Source organism: Aristolochia californica, unplaced genomic scaffold (assembly GCF_029961685.1).
Source record: "Aristolochia californica isolate CCGP_79_NKW_82.1479 unplaced genomic scaffold, dmAriCali1.0.hap1 SCAF_9, whole genome shotgun sequence".
Lineage (NCBI taxonomy): Eukaryota > Viridiplantae > Streptophyta > Magnoliopsida > Piperales > Aristolochiaceae > Aristolochia > Aristolochia californica.
The window spans coordinates 37,539,811-37,562,341 of NW_027182290.1; the positions used below are offsets into that span (position 1 = coordinate 37,539,811).

At 36.3% G+C, this 22,531-nt stretch overlaps 1 protein-coding gene across 4 annotated transcripts; it reads right to left on the bottom strand.

Moving 5' to 3' along the window:
* Positions 1-1,781: 1,781 nt before the first annotated feature.
* LOC137941720 (calcium-transporting ATPase 5, plasma membrane-type-like) lies at positions 1,782-22,437 on the bottom strand. Of its 4 annotated transcripts, none has more exons than XM_068787259.1 (34): positions 22,142-22,437; positions 21,626-21,785; positions 17,933-18,049; positions 17,780-17,822; positions 16,647-16,759; positions 16,433-16,564; positions 15,708-15,797; positions 14,628-14,697; positions 12,962-13,032; positions 12,799-12,882; positions 12,631-12,708; positions 12,483-12,554; positions 12,016-12,099; positions 11,852-11,934; positions 11,606-11,770; positions 11,461-11,503; positions 11,301-11,384; positions 7,316-7,453; positions 7,005-7,067; positions 6,822-6,920; positions 6,566-6,676; positions 6,219-6,389; positions 6,050-6,109; positions 5,201-5,365; positions 4,606-4,722; positions 4,424-4,522; positions 4,189-4,326; positions 3,978-4,078; positions 3,851-3,896; positions 3,638-3,772; positions 2,504-2,611; positions 2,315-2,406; positions 2,127-2,233; positions 1,782-2,038 (listed from the first exon to the last, which is right to left on the bottom strand). In XM_068787259.1, the coding sequence occupies exons 2-34, from the start codon at positions 21,776-21,778 to the stop codon at positions 2,001-2,003; spliced, it is 3,270 nt and encodes a 1,089-aa protein (XP_068643360.1). In that variant the 5' UTR covers positions 21,779-21,785; positions 22,142-22,437; the 3' UTR covers positions 1,782-2,000. The 4 variants fall into 4 exon arrangements, with proteins under 4 accessions (XP_068643360.1, XP_068643361.1, XP_068643359.1 ...); XM_068787260.1 differs by lacking the exon at positions 22,142-22,437 and adding an exon at positions 22,036-22,135; XM_068787258.1 differs by lacking the exon at positions 22,142-22,437 and adding an exon at positions 21,972-22,135.
* Between the last annotated feature and the right edge of the window lie 94 nt (positions 22,438-22,531).

The window sequence follows — 22,531 nt, forward strand, 5'->3', positions numbered from 1 at the left end:
AGGAGATGCTCTGAAGATTGCATTTTAGCTCCTCATTTCCCTTCTTCGGATTCTCAAAGATTTGCGTACGTTCACAGAATCTTTGGTGCCAGCAATGTCACCAAGACGCTACAGGTAAAAACTCAGAAAAACCCTTAACTGTTTATTTTTATGTTACCAGATGGATTTAACGAATCCTTCTGAAGAAGATTCATTCCCTTGGATAGTAGATCTCTGCGTTGATGCTTGTTTAGGCTCTCTAACGGGATACCCTTATTCGATTATCATATCTCGATCGAGAGCATCGTAGATTTTTTTCCCACAGAGACCTACAAGCAGACAGCAAATATCTCGATCATCTTGTTGTCTTAAACAGCATAGAATCCACTGTCAGAAAATCTGTCAAATGAACATAAAACGGAAGAGAACATTTAGATTACAATTGTGTCATATCGGTGGAGAGATATATTCTTAGATCATCTGTTGAAGATAACAGAAGAGTAACACTGACGGCATGTTTCATCTTTAATTATGTACGAACAGCAACTCCCTCCTCAAGCTCGAGCAGCTGCTGCAGAATCGATGTGTTACGAAGCAGAAACTCGCGTTCGAAATCCCGTGTATGGATGCACAGGGATGATCGAAAGATTACAGCAAGAGATTTACGTGAAACAATGCGAGCTTGCGAAGATCCAAGCTCGGGTAGCCATGTGCAAGGCTGAACAAGCTCAAGCGACCCAAAACCAATTAGGGGAGGAAGAATCCTCGTGGCCGGATGCCCTTGGAGAAGAACAGCAATGGCGGTTTGATCACAGCCGACCCTCCCATGACCTTTGCCCATTGCCCGAATCTCTCGAAATCGGAGAAGGCGGGAAGATGTTACCAGAGTCATGGACGGGAAAATGATACCAAAGAACCAGTCCTGTTCTTGTTGCTGTATGGAATTTGTAACTTTCTGATTCTTTCCCTGGTATTGAATTGCAAGAAGTGGATTTAATCATTTACGCATCGCATGCAACCAGTTTTTAATTCGTTAAGGTGTGGAAACTATTAAATTACTATAAGAATTTTTTTTTTTAAAACTTTAAATAAATGAATCAAACTTTCGAATAAATCAAATGCCAAAGTGTGAGATATTGCTTATGCTTTTAAGCAAAATGAAAGACAACAATCAGATTTTGGAGATAATATATGCATTAGTATTTTTTAATTAATTTTAAATTTTTTTAATCTAAAAAAACATTATAACTCCAGTTCACAGATTTAGAGTTATGGGAAAATTGGTAATAAATCAATCCTAGAAAATGTCTCCACAATTATCCGCTAACCAAGTTGGTAACTAATTACTGCTTAATCGCTCTTAATTTGCATTTATTCGGAAAAAAAAAAAACTAAAATATCGTTCTGGGATGGCTTTTCACTGTTGGAGCTGAATTGAAACGTAACTCTAAATGCAAAATTTCACTAGCTAAAGAAAAGAACGACAATGGCCCTAGTCACTACCATCTCAACAATATAGAAATTTGTTTTCATGTTCTTTGCTTCTTACTATATAATATGCTCATTTTAATAACATCTTTTCGTTTGTCACTCATGACGCTTAGTGACCTGTTACTATTATCTTTTTTAAGAAATTTCGACTATTCTCTCCTGTCAATTTAGCTACAAGATCAAATCGTTTTTTTTTTTTTTCAATTTTTACCGTGTAAAATAACTATTTCTGCTAAATGGGTTAGCTGACAACTCTTTCTTTAAATATTTCTTTAAATAACTATTTCAGACCAAACTGCAAAAATTTCCAATGCAATGAACACAGTAATATCGCTTGACGAGGACCAAGTACTGACAGCTGGGCTATATAAAAGGTGTAAACTTGAAGCTTCAAAAGAAGAATTACGATAGACAATTCCATGTTACAAGTAAACACAAATAACTTTTTGTATAGAATTCCGTAAATGCACACTGCCCCCTGTACAGTTGCTAATCTACCAGAATGCACACAATCCTTCTTAATGGCCATCTTATTGTTGATCACTTTCCGCTGCATCATTCCCACGGCCTGAAAGCAGACTCACATTAGGATTATTACTTTCTCTGCTTTGGTAAAAAGATCAAATTGGAGGAAGGGAGTAGGATATCGATCATACCACGCCTACACCGAAAACAAGAGCAGCACATGCAGAGCGGTGCAAAAAACTCCATTAATGGAGTTTTAGGTACGGGAATGAGCTTTCCAACAATAGCAAGAGGCCAGCTGGATTCAAGGAGAACAAGAAATTAAACTATTTTCTTTAGGCGCAAAAGTAATCGAAAGTTAAAACAGTCGGTGATCAACCTTATAAAGCCAATGATAATGGAAACAATCCACAGCTTCCAATTTAGTCGGACAGTCTTGGCAAACTTCCCAAGAAACTCGATTATCAGAATCTACGAAAGAGCATTAGCATTGTGATCAGCAATCAAGTCACACAAAGGGGGCAAATAGATCACACAAAAAATCCAGATGCACAGGTTCGATTCCTACCTGAAGTATCACAGTGATTGCAATTATTCCCATGAAAAGGCGGTTCTTAGTGATTCCCCGGAAGACATTCATCTCATCAGGTTTTCGAGCATTGAATTCATTGAAGATCTAATGACAAAACCAACAATCGCAGCTTTACGTAAAAACATGTAAACAGACAGAAATATGAAAAGGATGTATCTATGAATGAATAACATAAGTAAAATGATATTTCACTTTGAACTTATTTAAGACTGGACCAATTTTAAAATATATTGGCGTCCTGCATAAAAAACAGAAGCAAACGACAGACTACAACTTTTTCTAAGACACTCACAAAATTTTTTATTATTATTATTATTATTTTTTTTTTTTGAGAATCCCCAGGGAGAGGACTTATGGAAGTGGTATCCACCTATCTTGCCCAACCATCAAACTTAGGAACCAAGCCAGATACATCTGGCAACAGCTCCAACCTATTCTACTGACAGAACTAAGCAGGCAGCTTTGCAGTAGAACTGGTAACAAGCACGCCAGTGGTCGTGTTAACACAAAGGCTTCAACTACTACAAGTATGAATAAGGCTAATAATAAGCAAAGAGAATAGCAACTCAAATTCAACTAAGTTAGTAGCAGCCGTTTTCCTAGTTATTAATATTTAGATAAATGGGTAAAGATTTCGGCTTTTCATGCTAGATGACAATTTCAGCAGGAAGTTCTTTCTCTTTTAGGAAAAAAAAAATTTAAACGCCATTTCCTTTTTTATATAAAACAATAATGAAATTCTGAAAAAAAGTAGTGGTAACATTACCATAACTTTTACATCCTACAAACAAAAAAAATTACCATAACTTATCATTGAACAACTCAATGACAGTCTGGAAGCAGCCTGAGTTCATTCAAGAACTTCAAGTTGTGTTTACTGAACACTTTTTTTCTTTTCTTCTTTTTTTCTTTTTTCTTTTTTCAGTGTACAAAATAGTTTAGAACTAAAAAATCCCAATCATGGTAAATTTAGCGCTTAATCAACAATAGATTTCAACTAAAGTTAATTTTTCTTTCATTTCTTTTTCTTTCAAAAGCGTAATCTTCTTCAAGTTCAGCTTAACAAAATCATGCTTCAATTAGCTGAAAATTTTTGGAGACGAAACACACCTGGCAGAAGACAAATGTATTGAAGATCAAAGTATTCTTCACTTTGTCAGCATGGCCCTTGCTGTCATGCTCCAAATTCAAAATATTTCTACCCGCAAAGTTAAGAACAAGGAGGACGGCAACTTGATATAAAGCCTGCACATTAACATTTTAAATAGAATAAGAAAGAAAAAGAGACAGCCCTCAAAGGTTAAAGAGATCGAATATGAGTACCTGTACAAGTAAATTCCTCCACATAATATTTGTGATGAGGGGTTCCCTGGTTAAAACAAATGAATTTAATATCAAGGCAGAACTAGGGCAGAGTGACTGCAGCGTGAAAAATACCACAGAAACAGACCTTCTGCCAACTGGAGGCCTCTCCATAAGATGATTTGTTGGTGGTTCTGTAGCAAGTGCAAGAGCTCCAAGGGTATCCATAATGAGGTTGACCCACAGAAGCTGTATAGAATGACATCAAACAGCAGCATCATAAGAGGCACGAAATACAACAGAATTTGGAATATTTAAGGCAACTTGAACCAAGAACTAAAAGAGAGATGATACTCCACCTGCACAGCATTTAAAGGAACATTTCCAGAAGAAACTGCAGCAACAACATTTATAATAAGAGCAGCCACATTAACAGTGAGTTGGAACTGTATAAATTTTTGAATATTGGCATATACAGAACGGCCCCAACGAACAACCTATGGTAAAACATTAGAAAAATAAATTATTACCTTGATATTTTAAATACATGTTACTAGGAAAAACTTCGTCCAAAATAATGCAATTAAGACTAACCTTTACAACTGATGCAAAATTGTCATCTAAGATGATTATATCCGAACTCTCCTTGGCTACTTCAGTTCCCTGTATTCCCATTGCAAGACCTATGTCTGCCTAAAAATCAGAATAAATGAAATATAAGACAGTCACACCCACATGTCCCATGAGAAAGGAGGGAAGAAGGGGAGAGAGGTAACCTCATGCAATGCAGGTGCATCATTAGTGCCATCACCAGTGACTGCCACAACATGCCCTCTCTTGCGCAAGGCTTGTACAAGCAGGAGCTTGTCATTAGGAGAAGATCTTCCCATGACCTAAAAAGATAAGTTGAGGCAACTATAAATTAAATGAAGCATGATTACCATATATAAATGTTATAAATTTGTCACTATTTGTTCTTATCTTTTGTACACTTCAGTTTCTCAGGCTGCTGGACCAAAGAGAAGTTTGAGGATAAGAATACTTTTCAATCACATCCACACTTTATTAACTCTTATCTATGGGTTTTCGAGAGGAGACAAAAAGTAGTGATCTTTGGACCTGTTCATTAATTAAATCGGATGCAAAAGAGTAGCAAAATCTTTCCTCTATTTTACAGCACCCATTCCTACCCAACAGATTACCATTTTAAAGTAGGTAAAACATCAAGGTATTTATAATATCAACCATGTGGGAAGAAATATTTAAAATAATAATAGGTAATGATATATTCCCATTATTTTTTTATGTCCTTGCAAACAGAACGTACAAACTTGAGTTGTAGCAATTTTATTTTCAAATGACAAAACCTACCGATATTTTCTCAGCAATATCTTCTCTTTGAGTCATAGAGAGGTTGCGAAATGCTTTTCCTTCAATTAGAGTGGGTTCCCTGGCATCAGCTTCTGAAGCAATTATCCCACATTCTAGTGCAATTGCTTTTGCCGTCTGGAGGTTATCTCCAGTTATCATACGTACCTATCAGTTCACAAGAATCAGACAAGAGGGGAAAAGGATGTGCGCCATCATGCATAAATGATGATAGGCTGCATTATGTGCAAATAAGCCGTCATCAAATGACAAGATTGAAAGGGTCCCAAAATCTTAAGCAAATGATGAAAGACAAAGGTGCAACATATATGATATGTTTGCTGTTGCACCAAAATGCCAGTGAGCGCTCTTGTTATGGGCAAGCCCACAGGCACATAACAGCTATACAACAGATGAACATCGTCCACAAACCCCCATTGTACAATTGGAACCATTGATTGCATTGGTTGAATGAGAATAAAGATACGTGTCCTAGCAGAGGTAGTTAGTCAAAAAAGATTACATCAACCCATCAATCCATCCATAAAAGCAATGTTACACATTCATAGGACATATTTAACAAATTTCAGCACCTTCTGATGCCATTCAGAATGGCATGGTGCAAGCATAGTGTACAAGAGAGTGAAGATGATTACATTCAAAAAAATATAATACGAAAAGAACAATACTATGTTTCAAAACAAATAGCAATCTTTACATGCTAATAACAGAAGAAGAATTACCTTCCTTAGTAGGTCATAACATAAAAAGAACAACTTAAAGAGGAACCCACATTTGGTAATACTTAGCAACTACACATTTTGTTAGTCCAAAAAGATTTAGAGAGAAGACCTTAACACCAGCATCCGTGCATAGCTGTACTGCATCCTTAACACCTGAACGACAAGGATCCTGAACCAAAATGAAATCGTTCATTAAAACAATTGGTAGAATCACTAAAAATTCAGGCCCATAACGTTCCTGGACTACTTATATGATGACTGTAGAGGATTGCATGTACCTTAAGACCCACGATTCCGATAAAGATGAGGTTTTCTTCAGGAATCTTCCACTGGCTTCTTTCATCTTCATCTTTTGGTACAATTTCTAAATTATCAGATGTGTATGCAAAGGCAACACAGCGCAAGCTATCTGCTGCCATATCTTCAATGGCTTTCAGGAACTCGTTAGCCTGTAGCACATATTAAGTCATGACACTGAGGCTAACTTTTTTCTGGTAATTGTGAATTCAGCTTTTTGACTAAATGATCATGTAGTGAGGAATCGGGATCAAGTCTTTGGGAAGTCATGGATATCGTAAGGACATAAAATAGAATCATATGATTAGATTGAAAAGTATAATGTGACCTTATTTGAATTCATTTCTTCAACTGAATCATCTGATTTTAGCCATCGCGTACAAGCAGCAAGGACAATCTCTGCAGCACCTTTCCAGTGCACATGAACCCCAGACTCTCCCTACAAATTATGGAAGAAATATAAAAGGAAAGTAGAGAAACACTCAACATAAGAGAATAAAAATGGAGCACAAGCATGCTAGAAAGATTTTAATGGCTCCAACACTTAATTAAACATTGGAAACCTCAAAAAGAAAAGATCATACCACTTGAAGAGCAACACCACCACGCTTTTTTTCTGAGTTGAAAGGAAAGACCTGAAGCATTGTAATCTTTGATCGCTCATTGTTAAATCTCATACCCAGCTACAAAACAAAATCAACCACCATAATCAGAATAAACAAGCAACAATCAGAAGCATAGTCAACAATAACAAGAAAGAAACTAACCTTACATCCCCATAAAAGAATAGCTTTCTCAGTTGGTGAACCAGTGATCTCTGGAGCTCCAACCTGTAAAATCAGAAAAAAAAATCATGTTTTATAGAAAAATTTGGATATCACAAACAACAGCAGAAGATAAGTTAAAAGCACTTAAGGTACAAAAACATATGATTGCAAACCTCACAAACATCACTTTACAACAATAAGAAACCTGATGGTAGCTCACAGACAGAGAAATTCAAATGGAGAAAGATAGATAAACAATTTAGTCAATAATAGAGGACGCCCAGATGCAAGGAACTGAAAATGCAAATTACCTCAGGTTCAAAGACACTGCCTGTTGTATTCAGTGCAATCCCTTCCAGCAACAGAGAGAGAGCAGTAGAAGATATCAGTTGAGCTTTTTCTGGTGGATCTATGTGTTCTCCACCAATGAATGCACGAACAACAGTCATCTGTGCAATAAAAGAAGCCAACCCAACAGTTAGGACAAAGATCTGAAAAAGATGAACACAATGTTCCAGCCAAGAAGAACTAAAGCTTTCAGTAGGATATCTTGATAACAAAAATCCAGAACGTATAAGCTGACCCCAGAAGAAAAGGCAGCAAAAGCTAGCACTTTGGCTCAAAAAAAGTAGTTTCCGAACTCTAAATTCGAGACCATCCAGTCTAAACCTATTTGTGAATTTTAGGATTTTATATTCAGCAAATTTTAGTTATAGTTTTTTTTTTTTTTTTTTTTTGAGAAAGAATTTTGGTTATAGTTATTACCTGAGATGATACTTGGGTTTGGTTTAGGCCTGCTTATGTGTTTCTTTTATATTCTAACAAATACCTTGAGATCCAAGTCACTATACTTTAAAGTGGGACACTCTTATATTATTTCTAAAAAGGTAAAAAATAGAAGGAGAGAAGAAGACGAAGGAGAGAGATATGAAAGAGAGTGCAAAGACTGCACTCATTGAGGGGGGGAAATTGACCCCCTTCTCCTTTTTATTTCTCACTTAAGTGACTCAATGTCATATCACATAAATAACCCAGATGACTGATATCTCCCTATCTTACTGATTACACATCCGAATAACATGAAATCATGTTAGAAAATGCATCCAGGGTATTTTGGTTATTTTACCACTTCAGTGGTTAATTTTCTTTATGTAATTTTGTTCTACATTTTAAATTATATCAGCGGTTAAATTTTCATGTATAGAGGATGTGTAGTTAGGGAGATATAAGAAAATTAAAGTTTATTAAGTATATAGGGGCATTTTTGTAAATTTTAACATCTAGGGTCCTTGTCCTGTGACTCCGTTTGTTCATAGGTATTTTATTTCCTTTATCGATGATTTTAGTAGGTGTATAAACTATTAAAAAGATAGAGTAAAGTACAAACAATCCTAACTAGGAGGGTCTTCCACCACAAAAAGGTGTTGGAACAAAATACCCAACTTAGCCTGAATGTCTGCCAAATTAATGGTAAAACAAGGAATATGCTTCCAATTACAATTTAAAGAAGAAATTAAATTACAAATATCTGAATACATATCCCAATGACACCATGGAGGTCGGATAGACTTTGCACACCACAATCGATGACCGTTTTTGAGTCCCCTTCGATGCCAAGGGGGCCCGTGAGCCAGCATGTAAAGATTTGATTCCCGTTAAGCAATCCAAAGAGTTCTGTTGTAGTGGAGTCGGAGACTCCAAGTGGCCCAACAAAGGAGAAGAAGAGACAGTTGTTTGCATCATGGATAACTCCTCCATAGCCCACAGGACCCAGGCTGCCAAGAGTGCTTCCCATCAAAGTTTAGCTTGTAGTGACCCGTTGGTGGAGGGGCCCAGATAGCCAAAATCATGGGGTGGGAAGGCACTGGTTGTGAGGGGGTATACTCAAACTTTTGGTATTGATGTGTTTGAAACTTTTTCACTTGTTGCTCGTTGGTCGTTTGTCCATATTTTTCTCTCAGTTGCAGTGAATCAAGGGTGGTTCCTACGTCAATTGGACATTAAAAACGCCTTCTTATATGGTGATTTGGAAGAAGAGGTATATATGGAACAACCTTGAGGATATGTTGCTCAGGGAGAGACACATAAAGCATTCAGACTTGAGAAGGCGATTTATAGACTGAAGTAGAGTCCACATGCTTGGCTTCAAAAATTCAGTCAGGTTGTGGTATCTATGGGATTCTCGATGAGTCATTATGATCACTCCTTGTTTGTGATGAAGAAGTCCTCTGGAATTGTGGTGCTTTTGGTTTATGTAGATGACATTATATTATCTGGGAGAGAGATTTTTGGTATAGAGGATACCAAGTCTCATTTGTCTGCACATTTTCAAACTAAAGACTTTGGACCATTGAAATACTTTTTGGGCATTGAAGTGGCGAAAAGTAAAGAAGGTGTTGTGATGACACAATGCAAGTATGTCACAGATATGCTTCAAGAGTATGATTTGTTGGGAGCCAAGCCAACTGATACCCCAATGGAAGTGGCATGATTTCCTTGATGAGCATAATGATGAATTAAATGACAGAACACTATATCGGAGGTTAGTGGGAAGTTAATTAATGCAACAGTTACTAGAACTGACATTTCTTTCGCAATAAGTGTAGTGAAGATAGAGGCTAAAAGTCATATGAAGATAGAGGTTTTCTCTGACGCAAACTATGCAGGGTCCAAACTGGACAGAAAATCAACCTCTGGATATTGTGTCTTCCTAGGAGGAAACTTGGTTTGTTGGCGAATTAAAAAGATGAATATTGTAACCCGCTCTAGTGTAGAAGCTGAATACAGGGCGACGGCTCACACAGTGAACGAGTTGATATGGGTTAGGTCAGTCTCATGAGAATTAGGCTTCAACCAGGATGAGCCAATGAACATGTTTTGTGATAATCAGGTTGCAATCTTTATTGCAAGTAACCTAGTTTTCCATGAGAGGACTAAACATATAAAAGTGGATTGCCACTTCATTCGAGATGTGGTGATGAAAAAAGTGTAGTGACTCCATTTGTTCTGTCTAGAGATCAGTTGGGAGATATCCTCACCAAGGCTCTTGGCCAACGAGAATTTATATCATTCTGCAACAAACTGGGACTCCTGAATATACATGCTCCATCTTGAGGGGGAGTATAAGAAAATATGACCAGAGGTATTTTAGTCATTTTATCCTTCAGCGGTATTTTGGTCATTTTACCACTTCAGTGGTTAATTTTCTCAATGTAATCTTGTTCTGCATGTAAAATTATATCAGTGCTTAAAATTTCGTGTACATAGAATGTGTAATTAGAAAGATATAAGAAGATTAAGGTTTATTAAGTGTTTAGGGGCATTTTTGTAATTTGTGAGGCAAAACACCTATTTAAGAAGTATGGGAATTTGTGCACCATTCCCAACGAAGCCTTTCAGGCTTTTCAAAAATTTCTTCTTCTCTTTTTTATCCTTTTTCTCTCAATTCTCTCCTCTTCCTTCACCCAAATCTGGATTTTAACAAATCCGAACAATAGACTCTTATCAGTAACTCAATCTTCCTGTAACTCCTACTAAATCATAGAGTGTATGAAAAATAACTAAAATACCCCTACATGATATTACACATTATCTTTGTTTAAGTTGATTATGCCTATTCTTGGAGGGTAAAAAAGGTCCACCAATCCATAGTTGCACATACGCTCCATGTCTAAAGCTAGTTGTCAAAAAGTGAAAGTTGTCGTATGGGAGATCACTCACAAATAGCTTAGGCTTAAAAGATCCTATGTTACTCAGTTAGGAAGAGACCTCCTAAATGCAGCTAGTCATTTGGGAACAAACCAGCCCAACTTTAACATCCAGAAAGCCTCACATAGCCTCGCATATGCGCACTAAATAAGACTAGCACCATAGTTTGCAAATTCCACTACTGTTTTACCCTATATTTGATATTTCCCGAGGACTTTAGCAAGAAAGTACTTATTAAGACCCAACTGAGTACCTATTCTGACATCATCATTCCAGATTGGCTCTAGTGTCTTTCCTTGTCTACCTAATCCTATTTCCGTTCTGAACTACACAATAGATCTCCATGTCATCCAACTTGTTAAATATTTCTGCCACACAAACAAATTAATAACATTATTCAACGATAAAAAATTATTCAGATAATTTTGCACATCAAATTGTGAAGAAGAAAGTTTGCTTGTAACTTGGATTCTATTTTTTTTTAAACGTGTAACTTGGATTCTACTACAAAGCAAAGCAAATAAACTCAACAGCAAAGATTCTAACACAAAGGAAAGAAACTGCACAGAATACTCCGGTTACCCCCACCTGGTTTAAGGTCAAAGTTCCTGTTTTATCACTACATATAGTTGTCGCAGAGCCCATTGTTTCACAAGCAGCAAGCCTGCGAACCTGCATGGCAAACATAACCCATTATTTAGCTGTCCAGAATTCCAAACAAGTAAAAATTTTAATGAAGGATACATGCCAGGGCTTTGTCTGCCATCATTTTCCGCATTGAATATGCCAAGCTGCATTGCAACCATACAAACAAAAAATATGCATCAGCCAGCAACTAAACAAAAATATAGAGTAGAAATTTATTAAGGAAAGACAACATTAAGACTGCTCACGTCAAAGTAACAGCCAGTGGAAGGCCTTCTGGCACAGCAACCACCACTATAGTGACAGCAATAGTCACAATTTTAACAACTCCATCTATTGCTGTACTAAGACTTGTCTTTCCCGCTTTAAATCGAACAGTGCTTTCGGTGCTTTCAGTGTTTCCGGTGAAATATCTGCAGAAAGTAAAATCAGAAAAAATAAATATAAGTAGATAAAGCATTGGCAGCAGATAGCAGACTAAGAAAACAGCACACCTGATTAAAAGGACAGCAAGAACAAAAACAGCAACAACGAGCCCAACGATTCCAATGAATGTAGCAACACCATTCAAGCGCACCTATTATCCACCCATAACCAGCTATGAGCAAACAATTTTAATTCAGTAATTAATTATACTAAAAACCTGGGTCCTCTGAACCTGCAAGGGAGTTTCCTCGCCGTTGTCCTCAGAAATGCTGGCCATCAATAATCCCCACTCAGTGTTTATCCCAACACCAGTTACCTGGAAATAATTTAAATACAGCAGAAAACCATGTTTCAGCAATAACAAGAATAAAGTGGATACAAAGTAAGCACATTAAAGATCAAAATCTACAACGATCAAACCAGTAAACTCTTCTCTGATCAACTAATAAGAGATGGATATATTGGAGATTAAGTGGTATCCTATAAACCATATCTTGCTCAAACATTACAGCAAGTAGGTTACTGACAACAGATTTAACAAACACCATAATTGTTAGATTTAAACATATTTCACCAACAGTATTTGAGTCTATGTATTTATTTCAAGCAAGTGCAATATCACAGCTTGAGCATCCAAGCAAGTGACATAAGATTCTCCAGAAAAATCACAATGAAAGAGATCAATCCTTATCTTCATACCAGCATATTACCATAACCATCAGCCACCTTGCATCCCGACATTAAAAATGGTGCCTTCTGATCCTTATGGATCTGAAAAAGAAGATCTTAAAATAAAAATTTGTTAAGATTACAAGCAACCCATGTAAGCGGCACAATAAATACTTACAATTTTACTCTCCCCGGTCATGCTGGATTCATCAATAGCAAGTGAATGGCCACTAATTAAAATTCCATCTGCGGGAACCTAGCAGAAGTTTTACATGCCCTGTCATACTTGGTTACAATAAAGAACAATATTACCAACAGAATGAATCCAACCAAAAAAATCACCTACTTGATCCCCAATTTTCAGAGGTACCACATCACCAACAACAAGATCAAATATTGACACCTGCATTCGTCTTCCTCCTCTAATAACCTACATACATTGTAGAAGAAAACTCACTGTAGAATGCAAAAATTTGAAAATCGAAATCAAACAAAATTACAACACTGACCTCCAACTGTATGTTTTGCTTCTCCTCATTGAGATTTTGAAATTGCAAAGACTGCCTGTAATCACTAATAGCTAGAAAGAGGAGAAAACAAAAAAGGATGAAGAAAATAATTGTCAAAAATTACCAATAAAATGTTTCTACATGACATAGAAACTTCATGAGGTAACTCAAATAAAGCAGGCAGACGAAGGCAAAACAAATAATGTCAATCAAGAAATTTTCTTTATAAAGCATAGCAATTACAAAGCTAATCCTTTATCCTCTCAAAAGATGACTTCTTTTGTAAATGATAAAAAGGAAAAGTTGAACAATGATTTCAAAAAAGAGATAAAATAGCCCATTTTTATCACTGTTTCACCTACTGTCAATACTTTGGTCTATGAGATAAGAGAATGTGGGTCGAGGTATATCAATGACCATATCTTGGATCCATATTCCTCATAATGCCAATCATCTAGTTCATTTCTTTTAGGCACGGGGTCTGCTTTCAACGTCTAGCTGAAGGAGAATCCATTTCCTTAACTTGAATCTTATATTTAACTTGTGAGCTTTATTGTTTGTAAATCTACATTAGCCGTGATTAAATGTTCAGAAGACAATCATGCCAACATAAACTGCATCTTTTTAATGAAGTGCAGAAGAAAGAATTCTGCTCCAGACAAGGTCTCAATTTCAAAAAATTCTAAAATGCTATAGGTTTGAGCTATTTTCAGAAGAGGTCAAACTGGGGTCTCAAGGATAGTTACCCTAAGAATGCATGATTTTGTTATCCTAACAGCCAAAGCATACGGATGAAACTGTAAAGTTTAAAGATACATAATACACATGATAAAAGATACTCTACTGACTAAAAAAATAAACGTTTATTCGCAAATAAAATCTCATAATTCACCAGGTAAATCATTCAAAAAAAAGCAATGATGCTTCTTTTTTCAGAATTCAGATCATAGCAATAATGAGTAGCTTGGAGCTTTTGCTTGATGGCTTCATGAGTGGGTCTCTACTGTGTCTTGGGTTCAAGTTTCACCGGGATAAGGGGTCCCCACCCCCCCAAAAAAAGGCGTGCCTCATCCAACACTTCTTCATAACTCCATTTAGGCAACCTTAAGGCATCTATTGGCCCAAACTCAAGTCTTCTTTGGAATTAACTTAAAATGTGAAACCCAATGCCTGTAGTATCCGTATTGTCGAGTCCAACATGCAATACCATAGAAATTAAATTATATATATCAAGTAGAAAGACAAACTCTTTCACAACCCAATCGGTTGTATTTTTTTCTCTGATTTATTGAATATTCACGCACTTTTCCCTCAAAAAAAAAAAAAAAAAAAACAGAGAGATAAACTCTTTCTCCCTTGGGAAAGTCCTTTTCTAATAAAAGCTATTACCCACTATTACACAAAAAAAAAAAAAGAAGAAAAAGAAGAAAGGATCCACTTGAAGTACATAATGGATCCCAAGCATCAGTTCTTCTGCTCTCTTTTATTTTAGTGTACATAAGATAGAACACATATACACCATGTACCCAGGAGACTTGAACATTACGAAACCCATCCAAGTTGCTATTAAGCCTAAGGCTTAATCCTACAATTGAGATTTTTTATTTTCCCATCAATATACAGTAATAGCATGCAATCAAACAGAACATTGACATAAATCCAATACCTGTAACAAGTATTACAAGTATAACAGCAAATAAAATGCTCCCCCCATCATACCATCCTTCTTCAATACCCTACAACAAAAATAGGAGAACGTTTAGATACAGACAAAACCAAACAGCACTGAGTAATACATAAAATGACTAGCAACTGGAGAAAACTGAAAATATTAACAGAATTAATTAACAAACAACTGTGACAGCAGTTTGCAAAGGCATAGATTTGTGAAGCTTTACCAGGTGTGTTCAATGGTATTTCTCTTACATCTAAAAATAACTATCATAAAATATAATGAGCCTTCCAAGACTAAGCACTTACAAATTTATTAAAACATAAAATAAAGTAAATAAAACATGTTCCAAAGCTAATATGAAGTTCCAACTGCAGACTCTTATTCATCATGGAAAAACTAGATGGATAAGAAAAAACCAAAGAGCCCAATCACACTCAAAAGGAGAACCTTTTGCCATTGCTTAGACATGATGCGTACAGATTTTGCATGGGCCAGCGCTTCACATTTAGTCTTAAAGAATCATAGAGTAAATTGTAATAGCTATACTTTACATCTTGCTTACTAGGGCAATATGGTAAGAAAAGAGATGACTCCCAGTAACCAATATGTAAGGGCCTCATCACACCTCCGAATTTTGATTTATTTAAGCTTTGGTGCTCTTGAAGCCGTTTAAACAAATTTAATTACTACATTGAAACATAAGAACAATAGTTCAATTTAAATCCCTCAATACACTTTGTATCCACAAGCAACTTGTGTGCAAGTGAATCACAGAAAGGGCTTGTCTAAGTTCTCGCATCCAGGTGTTTCAGGGTTGTTTGCCACAGAGATTCAACAGGACATAAAAACTTCCTCAACCCAAGCTACATCACTTTTCTCATATATGTCGACTGCAAATTAAGGAAGAATAAAGAGAATCATTTTTTCTTTTTCTTTTTTGAGGACATGAATATATAGAATCTTACTTCACATCTATATCATGCTGCCTTCAAAACCTTTAATTTCTGACATCAAGTTCATTTCTGTGCAGATATTCACCACACTATATATTGATGTTAATCTGAAGCTCACCTCTGTCTTTATGCCCAAAACCAATGAGGCCACAGCAGCTATCATCAAGATGATAAGGGTTAAATCTTGCCATGCTTCCCAGAGAAAAATCTAAAGTGAAAAAAAAACAGAAGTATGCTCAACATTTCATTGAAGACACAAGAAATATTCAAATATAACATAAAGTAACACTTGAAAGAGAACACTATGGAGAAAGAAACTACACGCACAAATTGTTGTAATTACTGTACTAACTGCATAAACATGTTCTTACATAGAAAAATCATTGCATCTTAATCATGCAAAAGAATAACTAAATGATATTACATAACTTCTATTTGAGCAAGAGTACTTTTGTCATCTCCTAATTACTACTTTTTTATATGACACTATAAATATTTCTTTTCAACAAGTTAATATCAGGAGAATATGTGCAATGTGTAACATATAAAAAAAATTAAAAAAAAAAAAGAAAAAGGACATTGCAACACAGTTCCCCCTGCTATCACATAGTCAGCAGGTCTGAAAGAAAGTGCGCTTAATGTTTTTGCAAAGTTCAAAGCTATTTTTACAAAATGGGTTTCCTTCCTCATTCTGCCCCATAGGCAGCACTGGCAACTGAGACAGGTATCATAACAGAAAGGATTTTCCCTTTACTACTGTAGAAGAAGCAAGCCTCAAGTAATGCCACCTGGAAAACTCTTGTAACTCAGTTTACTCATATCCTCAAAAGGGAAACAACATACCCAGAAACTCCTTCCCTTTTTTCGAGGATAGGTGTTTGTTCCAAAAACATCTCTACGCCCCTGCAGCTCACTTTCATCACCACCAATACCTTTGTCAAGATTCGTCTTCAGTAAATTCGCAACACCTTTCAACTGATAAAGACAGTATTATCAAGATATGAGATAAAGTGAAAGTTATACAACAGTAATTACATGAAAGATGTCATGTACTTGCCCCTCCATATTCTTGTAAACCAGAAAAATCACGATCCCTTGTCATGGTGGCAAGTTGCTCCAAACCAATCCCATAGCCACCAACTGGTGTTGGAGGCAATCTCCCCAAAGCAACTACATATAAAAGGAGAACACAGACAAACATAAATCTGTTATTTGGATTTAACTCCCAAATAGATTAATGCCAGGAAACAACCTGTGGTTATTAGTCAAGAAAAGACCACCTAACTTCAGTTAGTCACTATGAAACAGACTTGGACCCAACTTAAACCTAGTATCAATGCAGGACATCCGTTGTATTAGGCCTAGTTCGTGCCCCATTTATTCAATATGGGTTTCACTTATTTATAATCCCAAATGCTCTTATACTTTGACCATATTTTTTATAATTTTTTTAGAAATGGTGAATGATTATATTAAGCTTATGAATTTTATAATACAATACGACACAAGGAACTCACAATCTACAAAACAAGAGTTCCTTTTTTCTTTCAATAAGAATGAGAAAGGAAAATCCATTAAGAAAGAGCTCAAGTGAGAGAAGCATAACCAAAAAGAGTACAAAAAGAACCAGAGAAAATAAATAAGTGGGCTCAAAGTGGGAGAGAGGTTCCAACAGTGACGTGCTGCAGGTGTACCCCTTCCCTAGCCAAAGTGTCAGCAATATTATCTGCACTTGCGTCAGTGTGCCGCAGTGACATATTTAAATTTCACATAGGTCTTCAATATCATTCCAAGTGTAATAAGAACCGACCAGTAGGTGTTTTTATGTGGCTAACCAAAGCAATGACAGCTGCAGAAATGATCTTTGACCATTATAGCTGATCCAGTAATCCATTATCAACATCACTTGGAGCTAGATAGCAGTACAGTGTATGTGCTATAAAGCACATTAACAAATAGCCAGGTCACTATATCATACTTGACATGTCTGGCTTTCAGGCTATAGCAATAAAATAATTTTTCATTTTACTGGGAAAAAAAGCTTGAGAAACAACTGAAATTCCAAATTCAATAAATTGGAGCGGACTTTGATTTATTCATAAATTGATAACAGTGTCCATTCCATTGCTTATAGCACAGTATCTAAGAACCGTATCTACAGCACATCAAAATCACATTTGCATAACTTACCATGCGGTGTCTTTTCCCCTGCCTCTTTGAAAAGAAATGCAGCCTGAAGTGAAATAAAATCTCAGTTCAAAAATAAAAAATAAAAGAAATGAACAAACAAAGACTATCATAGAAGGGGGGAAACATAAAAAGTAATTGCTTAAAAAAAATTACTCGTATGACTTGTGCATGAGCCCTGATTTTCCTTCTAATGTCCTCTTTCTCTTGTTCCTTTTTCAAGTCCAGTGTATATCTAAACCTACGGGAAGCATTGAGAACAAGAGTTGCTTGCTGCACAGAAGAAAAGCTAAGTTAGCAAACAAAAGTAACAGATATAAGAACTCAGTCACTTGAAGGTAAGAAATAGAGGAAGAGAAAAATGACATGCATATAAGAGGTGGAGGAAGACCAGAACAAAATTATCATGGTGCTACAGTTAAGCAAAGATGGAATGGAAGAAGAAAAATCATGTGCCGGCACAAAATAAATATGACAAATCATTGATGATTAATCAGAAATACTGAGACAAGCCTTTAGGTCCAATGTAGTGTTTACTCATGTAAAGTCACAGGCCAACAGCAATAAATCAAACAATACACTTATAGGGTTAAATAGTGAAACAACTTTGTATAAAAACATCAGAATAATCAATTGTAATGCTATAAATGAAAAATTAAGCTCCAGAAACATGCAAGAAAGAATAATGAATAACTACTAATTCCTCATAGGCCACAAAATATAGAAAAATAAGCAAGACAATTAAATAATTGATCGATAATATCATGGTCCAATCTTGATAGCCAAGGAACTTTACCATAATCTGTGACGATAATATCATGGTCCAATCTTGATAGCCAAGGAACTTTACCATAATCTGTGATAACTCATACTTTCACATCACAAAGCTTCTATACTTATGAATTGTCGATAAGATTTTCTTGTTGCCACATTTGACAGCAAGAACATAAGTTTGAAGTAAATTTTTGGGTTGAGTCCGGTTCCATCCCAAAATGACTAGTTCTTACGAGACCTATTGTTCAACCTTATAACTTATTCACTTTTCTTAAGATTTCTCAATGTGGGTCTTTTTACCTCTTTACACTCCCCCTCACGTCCAAGCTTAAACGTAACAGGCCTGCAACGTGTCCATAATACATAATCAACCTGGCTTTCACCTCTTAGAGCCCACAATACATAAATAACATAGAGATCACACACACTAGACCTCAGCCCACACTCACAACCTACTCTTATACCACTGGTAAGTTTAGCCACTTAGAAGACATATTGCTCAACCATATGATAAAATTATTTTTTTACACTTCTCAATGTAGGGCTTTTTCCCACTCAACATAAAGGAACTGGAATAAGGGAAAGGTTTCTAAATGCGTTATTCTCTTTTTTTGTCCATTATGAGTGAAAAATCAAGCAACAAGGAGACAACACTATTAAAAACTTGAGATGTTACACTTGAATCAATTTCTTCAAGATGGTCAAAGGATAATGGATGTTTCCTTCCAGATGATGAGCTCGTCCCCGATGTGTGATATGAAATGATAAACTCATTTCATCCTCCTCACCCTTCTTCTTTCCATCAAACAGCAGAAACTCAGCTCTCCTCATCTTTCCAAAAAAATGCAGATAAAGACGGCAACAAATTTTAAGCAAATGATGTAGTGGGGGCTATAAATCCCTTTTCACTATCCTGAAAGAGATTTTGACAGAGGGAAGCCAAGATCCATTCAATAAAGATGGGGAAAATCAGACATTTCTGAAACTAAGACGCTAGATGCAACTCATGTACCAAGATGCTGTGAGGACACACTACACATGTCTAGTTGTGCCCCCTCCTATGCAAAAGCAAAAGTTGTGAAACACATCTTCATTCCTCCCCTTTATATAAGAAAAACAGAGAAACAAACAAAAGCCAGAAACTTTTTTGTAACAAGCTTCTCCAAGGGTAACAGCATCATATTTACTACATCTGCAGCCGACTTTAACACCGGCTACACAAAGTCAATGGAATCTGTAAGCAAATATTGAAAATTTAGATCTCATCTATGACAGCTATGTACTCCCCTTCCCAACCTTCTACAACTTGGCAACTTCAAAAATGGCACCAGTCCCCTTCATTGGTTCTTTTATATCAAAGATGTTCATAAGTTGATGTTTAATGTTAAAGTATTATCTATATCCTTAACCAAAATAAGTCCCTAGTTTGTTTGTTTTTCTTTTTTTCTGGCAAATAAAGAGAATTTTATTGCAAAGAAAATGGAGATAACACAAGCTGCAAGGAGAGACAACAGAAACTGTACAATCGCACAAAAAGCCCTTCCATCTCTCAGTTTTATACTTAATAACCCTTTAAAGCCTCTTTCAGCCATCCCATAATCTTCTCTCTTGCAACTCATCCGTAAAAAGATTATAAGTTGCCTTCGCCATCATCTGGACAGATTGGACAGCTCATTCTATCTTGTCCAAGCAACCTAACCAACCTTCAATTCATTTATAATTTTCTAAAAAAATTTCTATATTAAATCCACACTTTTGCAAACAAAAGCACAAATCATATCAGCACCCTTGCCTAGAAATTATAATTATATCTATTATACGGGTCAAAGAATTATAAGGAAACCCAATCAGATCCATAAGAACTCTAACGTCATGAATTTTTCACATTGAACTTTAGAAAGCAGAATCAATAAAACCAAGACTGCAGTTTCGCATGAAGAGAATTCCTGACCTTTATGTGCTTTTAGGAATACTATCAGCATTTCACCTAAGCTATTCAATGTACAATTTACATGCCATTAGTTTTCCTAAACGAGTAGTCAAGATTTTAATCATATGTCAGCTTCTCTTACATTTGAAGGAACAAAAGAGCAGCAATTACTCTACAGATGAGTAAATGATCTTCATGTTTTTTAGGCATGTCGAAGAATGTTAACTTTAAATAAAACTAAGAAGTAACAATTTTTTTTAAACTAGACGTAAAACCTGGTGATTTGTTTTCTTATTTTTGTCTATCCAAAATCCCAGATGATAGAAACTTATCAGTAAGCCCTAAATTCTAATAATAGGCACTAAGGAGTAGGACTGACAAATGAGAAATATAATTGAGAGAGTTTGGAGTATGACAGTCAACATGGTCTTTACGATGACATTCAATGAACTAACAGGAATCAAAGGTAACATGTGCATCCACAACATTTGCTGCAGCTGAGAGAGTACAATAAGAGTTGACCCACCAACTTGTAGTGATTGACTGGCCTCCTCATACTTAAATTTTGTTTCTTTGTTTTCTAATAGTGGTGGCAACTACAAGCGTGATGATTCAGAAACAAGATAAATTAGTAGCTCAGTGAAGCTTATTTACAAAAAAAAAAAAAAAATCAAAGGTAAAAGGAAACAAGATGGATTAGAAAATCAGACATGCAGAAGAATGGCATCAACCTGCAACAAGCATTGTACGAGCAAAACTGTTTAGATTAAATAAAAAATGAAAGTCAGCTATTGTTTACGTCCACATGCTCGTTTAAACATGTATAAAGGATCAAAACAGATTACAGAATTAGAGAATCGGCATCCCTAATTAGAATCGTGACTACGAACTGTACCTATCAATCAAATGTATTCCAAGAGAATCATAAATACATAAACCTAATAAGAGAGGAAGACAGGTAATCATGGAATAAACAAATTACATACGGATACCAAACACATATTGACAAAGTTACAGTTATACAAATCAGTAGGCGAACAAAACACCCAAGGAAATTACACTAACATCATATTGCAATGCAGTAAATACGAATAAAAAGAAAGAAAGCGGAAAACAAAGCGAGTTTGGCGGCAATTATAACTCACCCTCCATTTCTTCAAACGTTCAATCGTCGCTTTCTTTGGCGGAGGGATGTCGAAAGTATCCTCTGTTTCAATAAAAACTTCTCCAGACTCTTCGTCGCGCAAGTGGGTGAAACGCCCTGGCGAAGACAACGGGGAAGAAACCTGGCCCTTCATTGGGATACTGACAGGAGAGATGATACCGGCGATTAAAATTCTAGCACTGGACGACCATTAATCAATGGAAATACGAGAGTTCATATCACGGTCACGCAATGCCGGTTCACAAAGTAGGGTTAAGCATCCTTTCAAATCCAGAGCACAAAGCGAGAAAGAAATAAATGAGATAACGGATTGCCTTTCCTAATACCTCCACCGTAAAATACAGAAAAGTTAAACGCTCAGATATAGGACAGCCGGAATGCGTATCTCACATTCAAAATGGACGGAAAAACGGAAAGCTGAAAACTCTCAGCAGCGGAAGCTCGAGGAAGTCGCCAGCGAAGACGAAAACGAAGCTTCCATGTAGCTTCCTCTTACCTGTATATATCAGATGCAGCTTATCTCGCATTTTAAATTAGCTTCGCTTCCGTTGCAGGAAAAAATGACAACACGGTTTACTAACGGAACTTGGGTAATATTATTTATTCCCAGAGATTTAGTGACAGGTCTTCATGGCACGCGTTAAGCACCGAGGGCGGAGCAGGGAAACGTGACACTGATGAATTCAGAGTACTCCGGACGGAACAGGGAACTTAGGTAAGCCGAAAGGCCAGGATTCAGGCACTCAGACGTGAAAGGGGGAGAGATCTCCAAGGCCTGCATAGTTTTGTACACCGTCCAGGTGGTAGGTTTTGAGCAATATTATCGACACGCGTTAGCATATATATAGTGCCAGTGGAGCATGATACCCGTCAAAGTAAATAATTC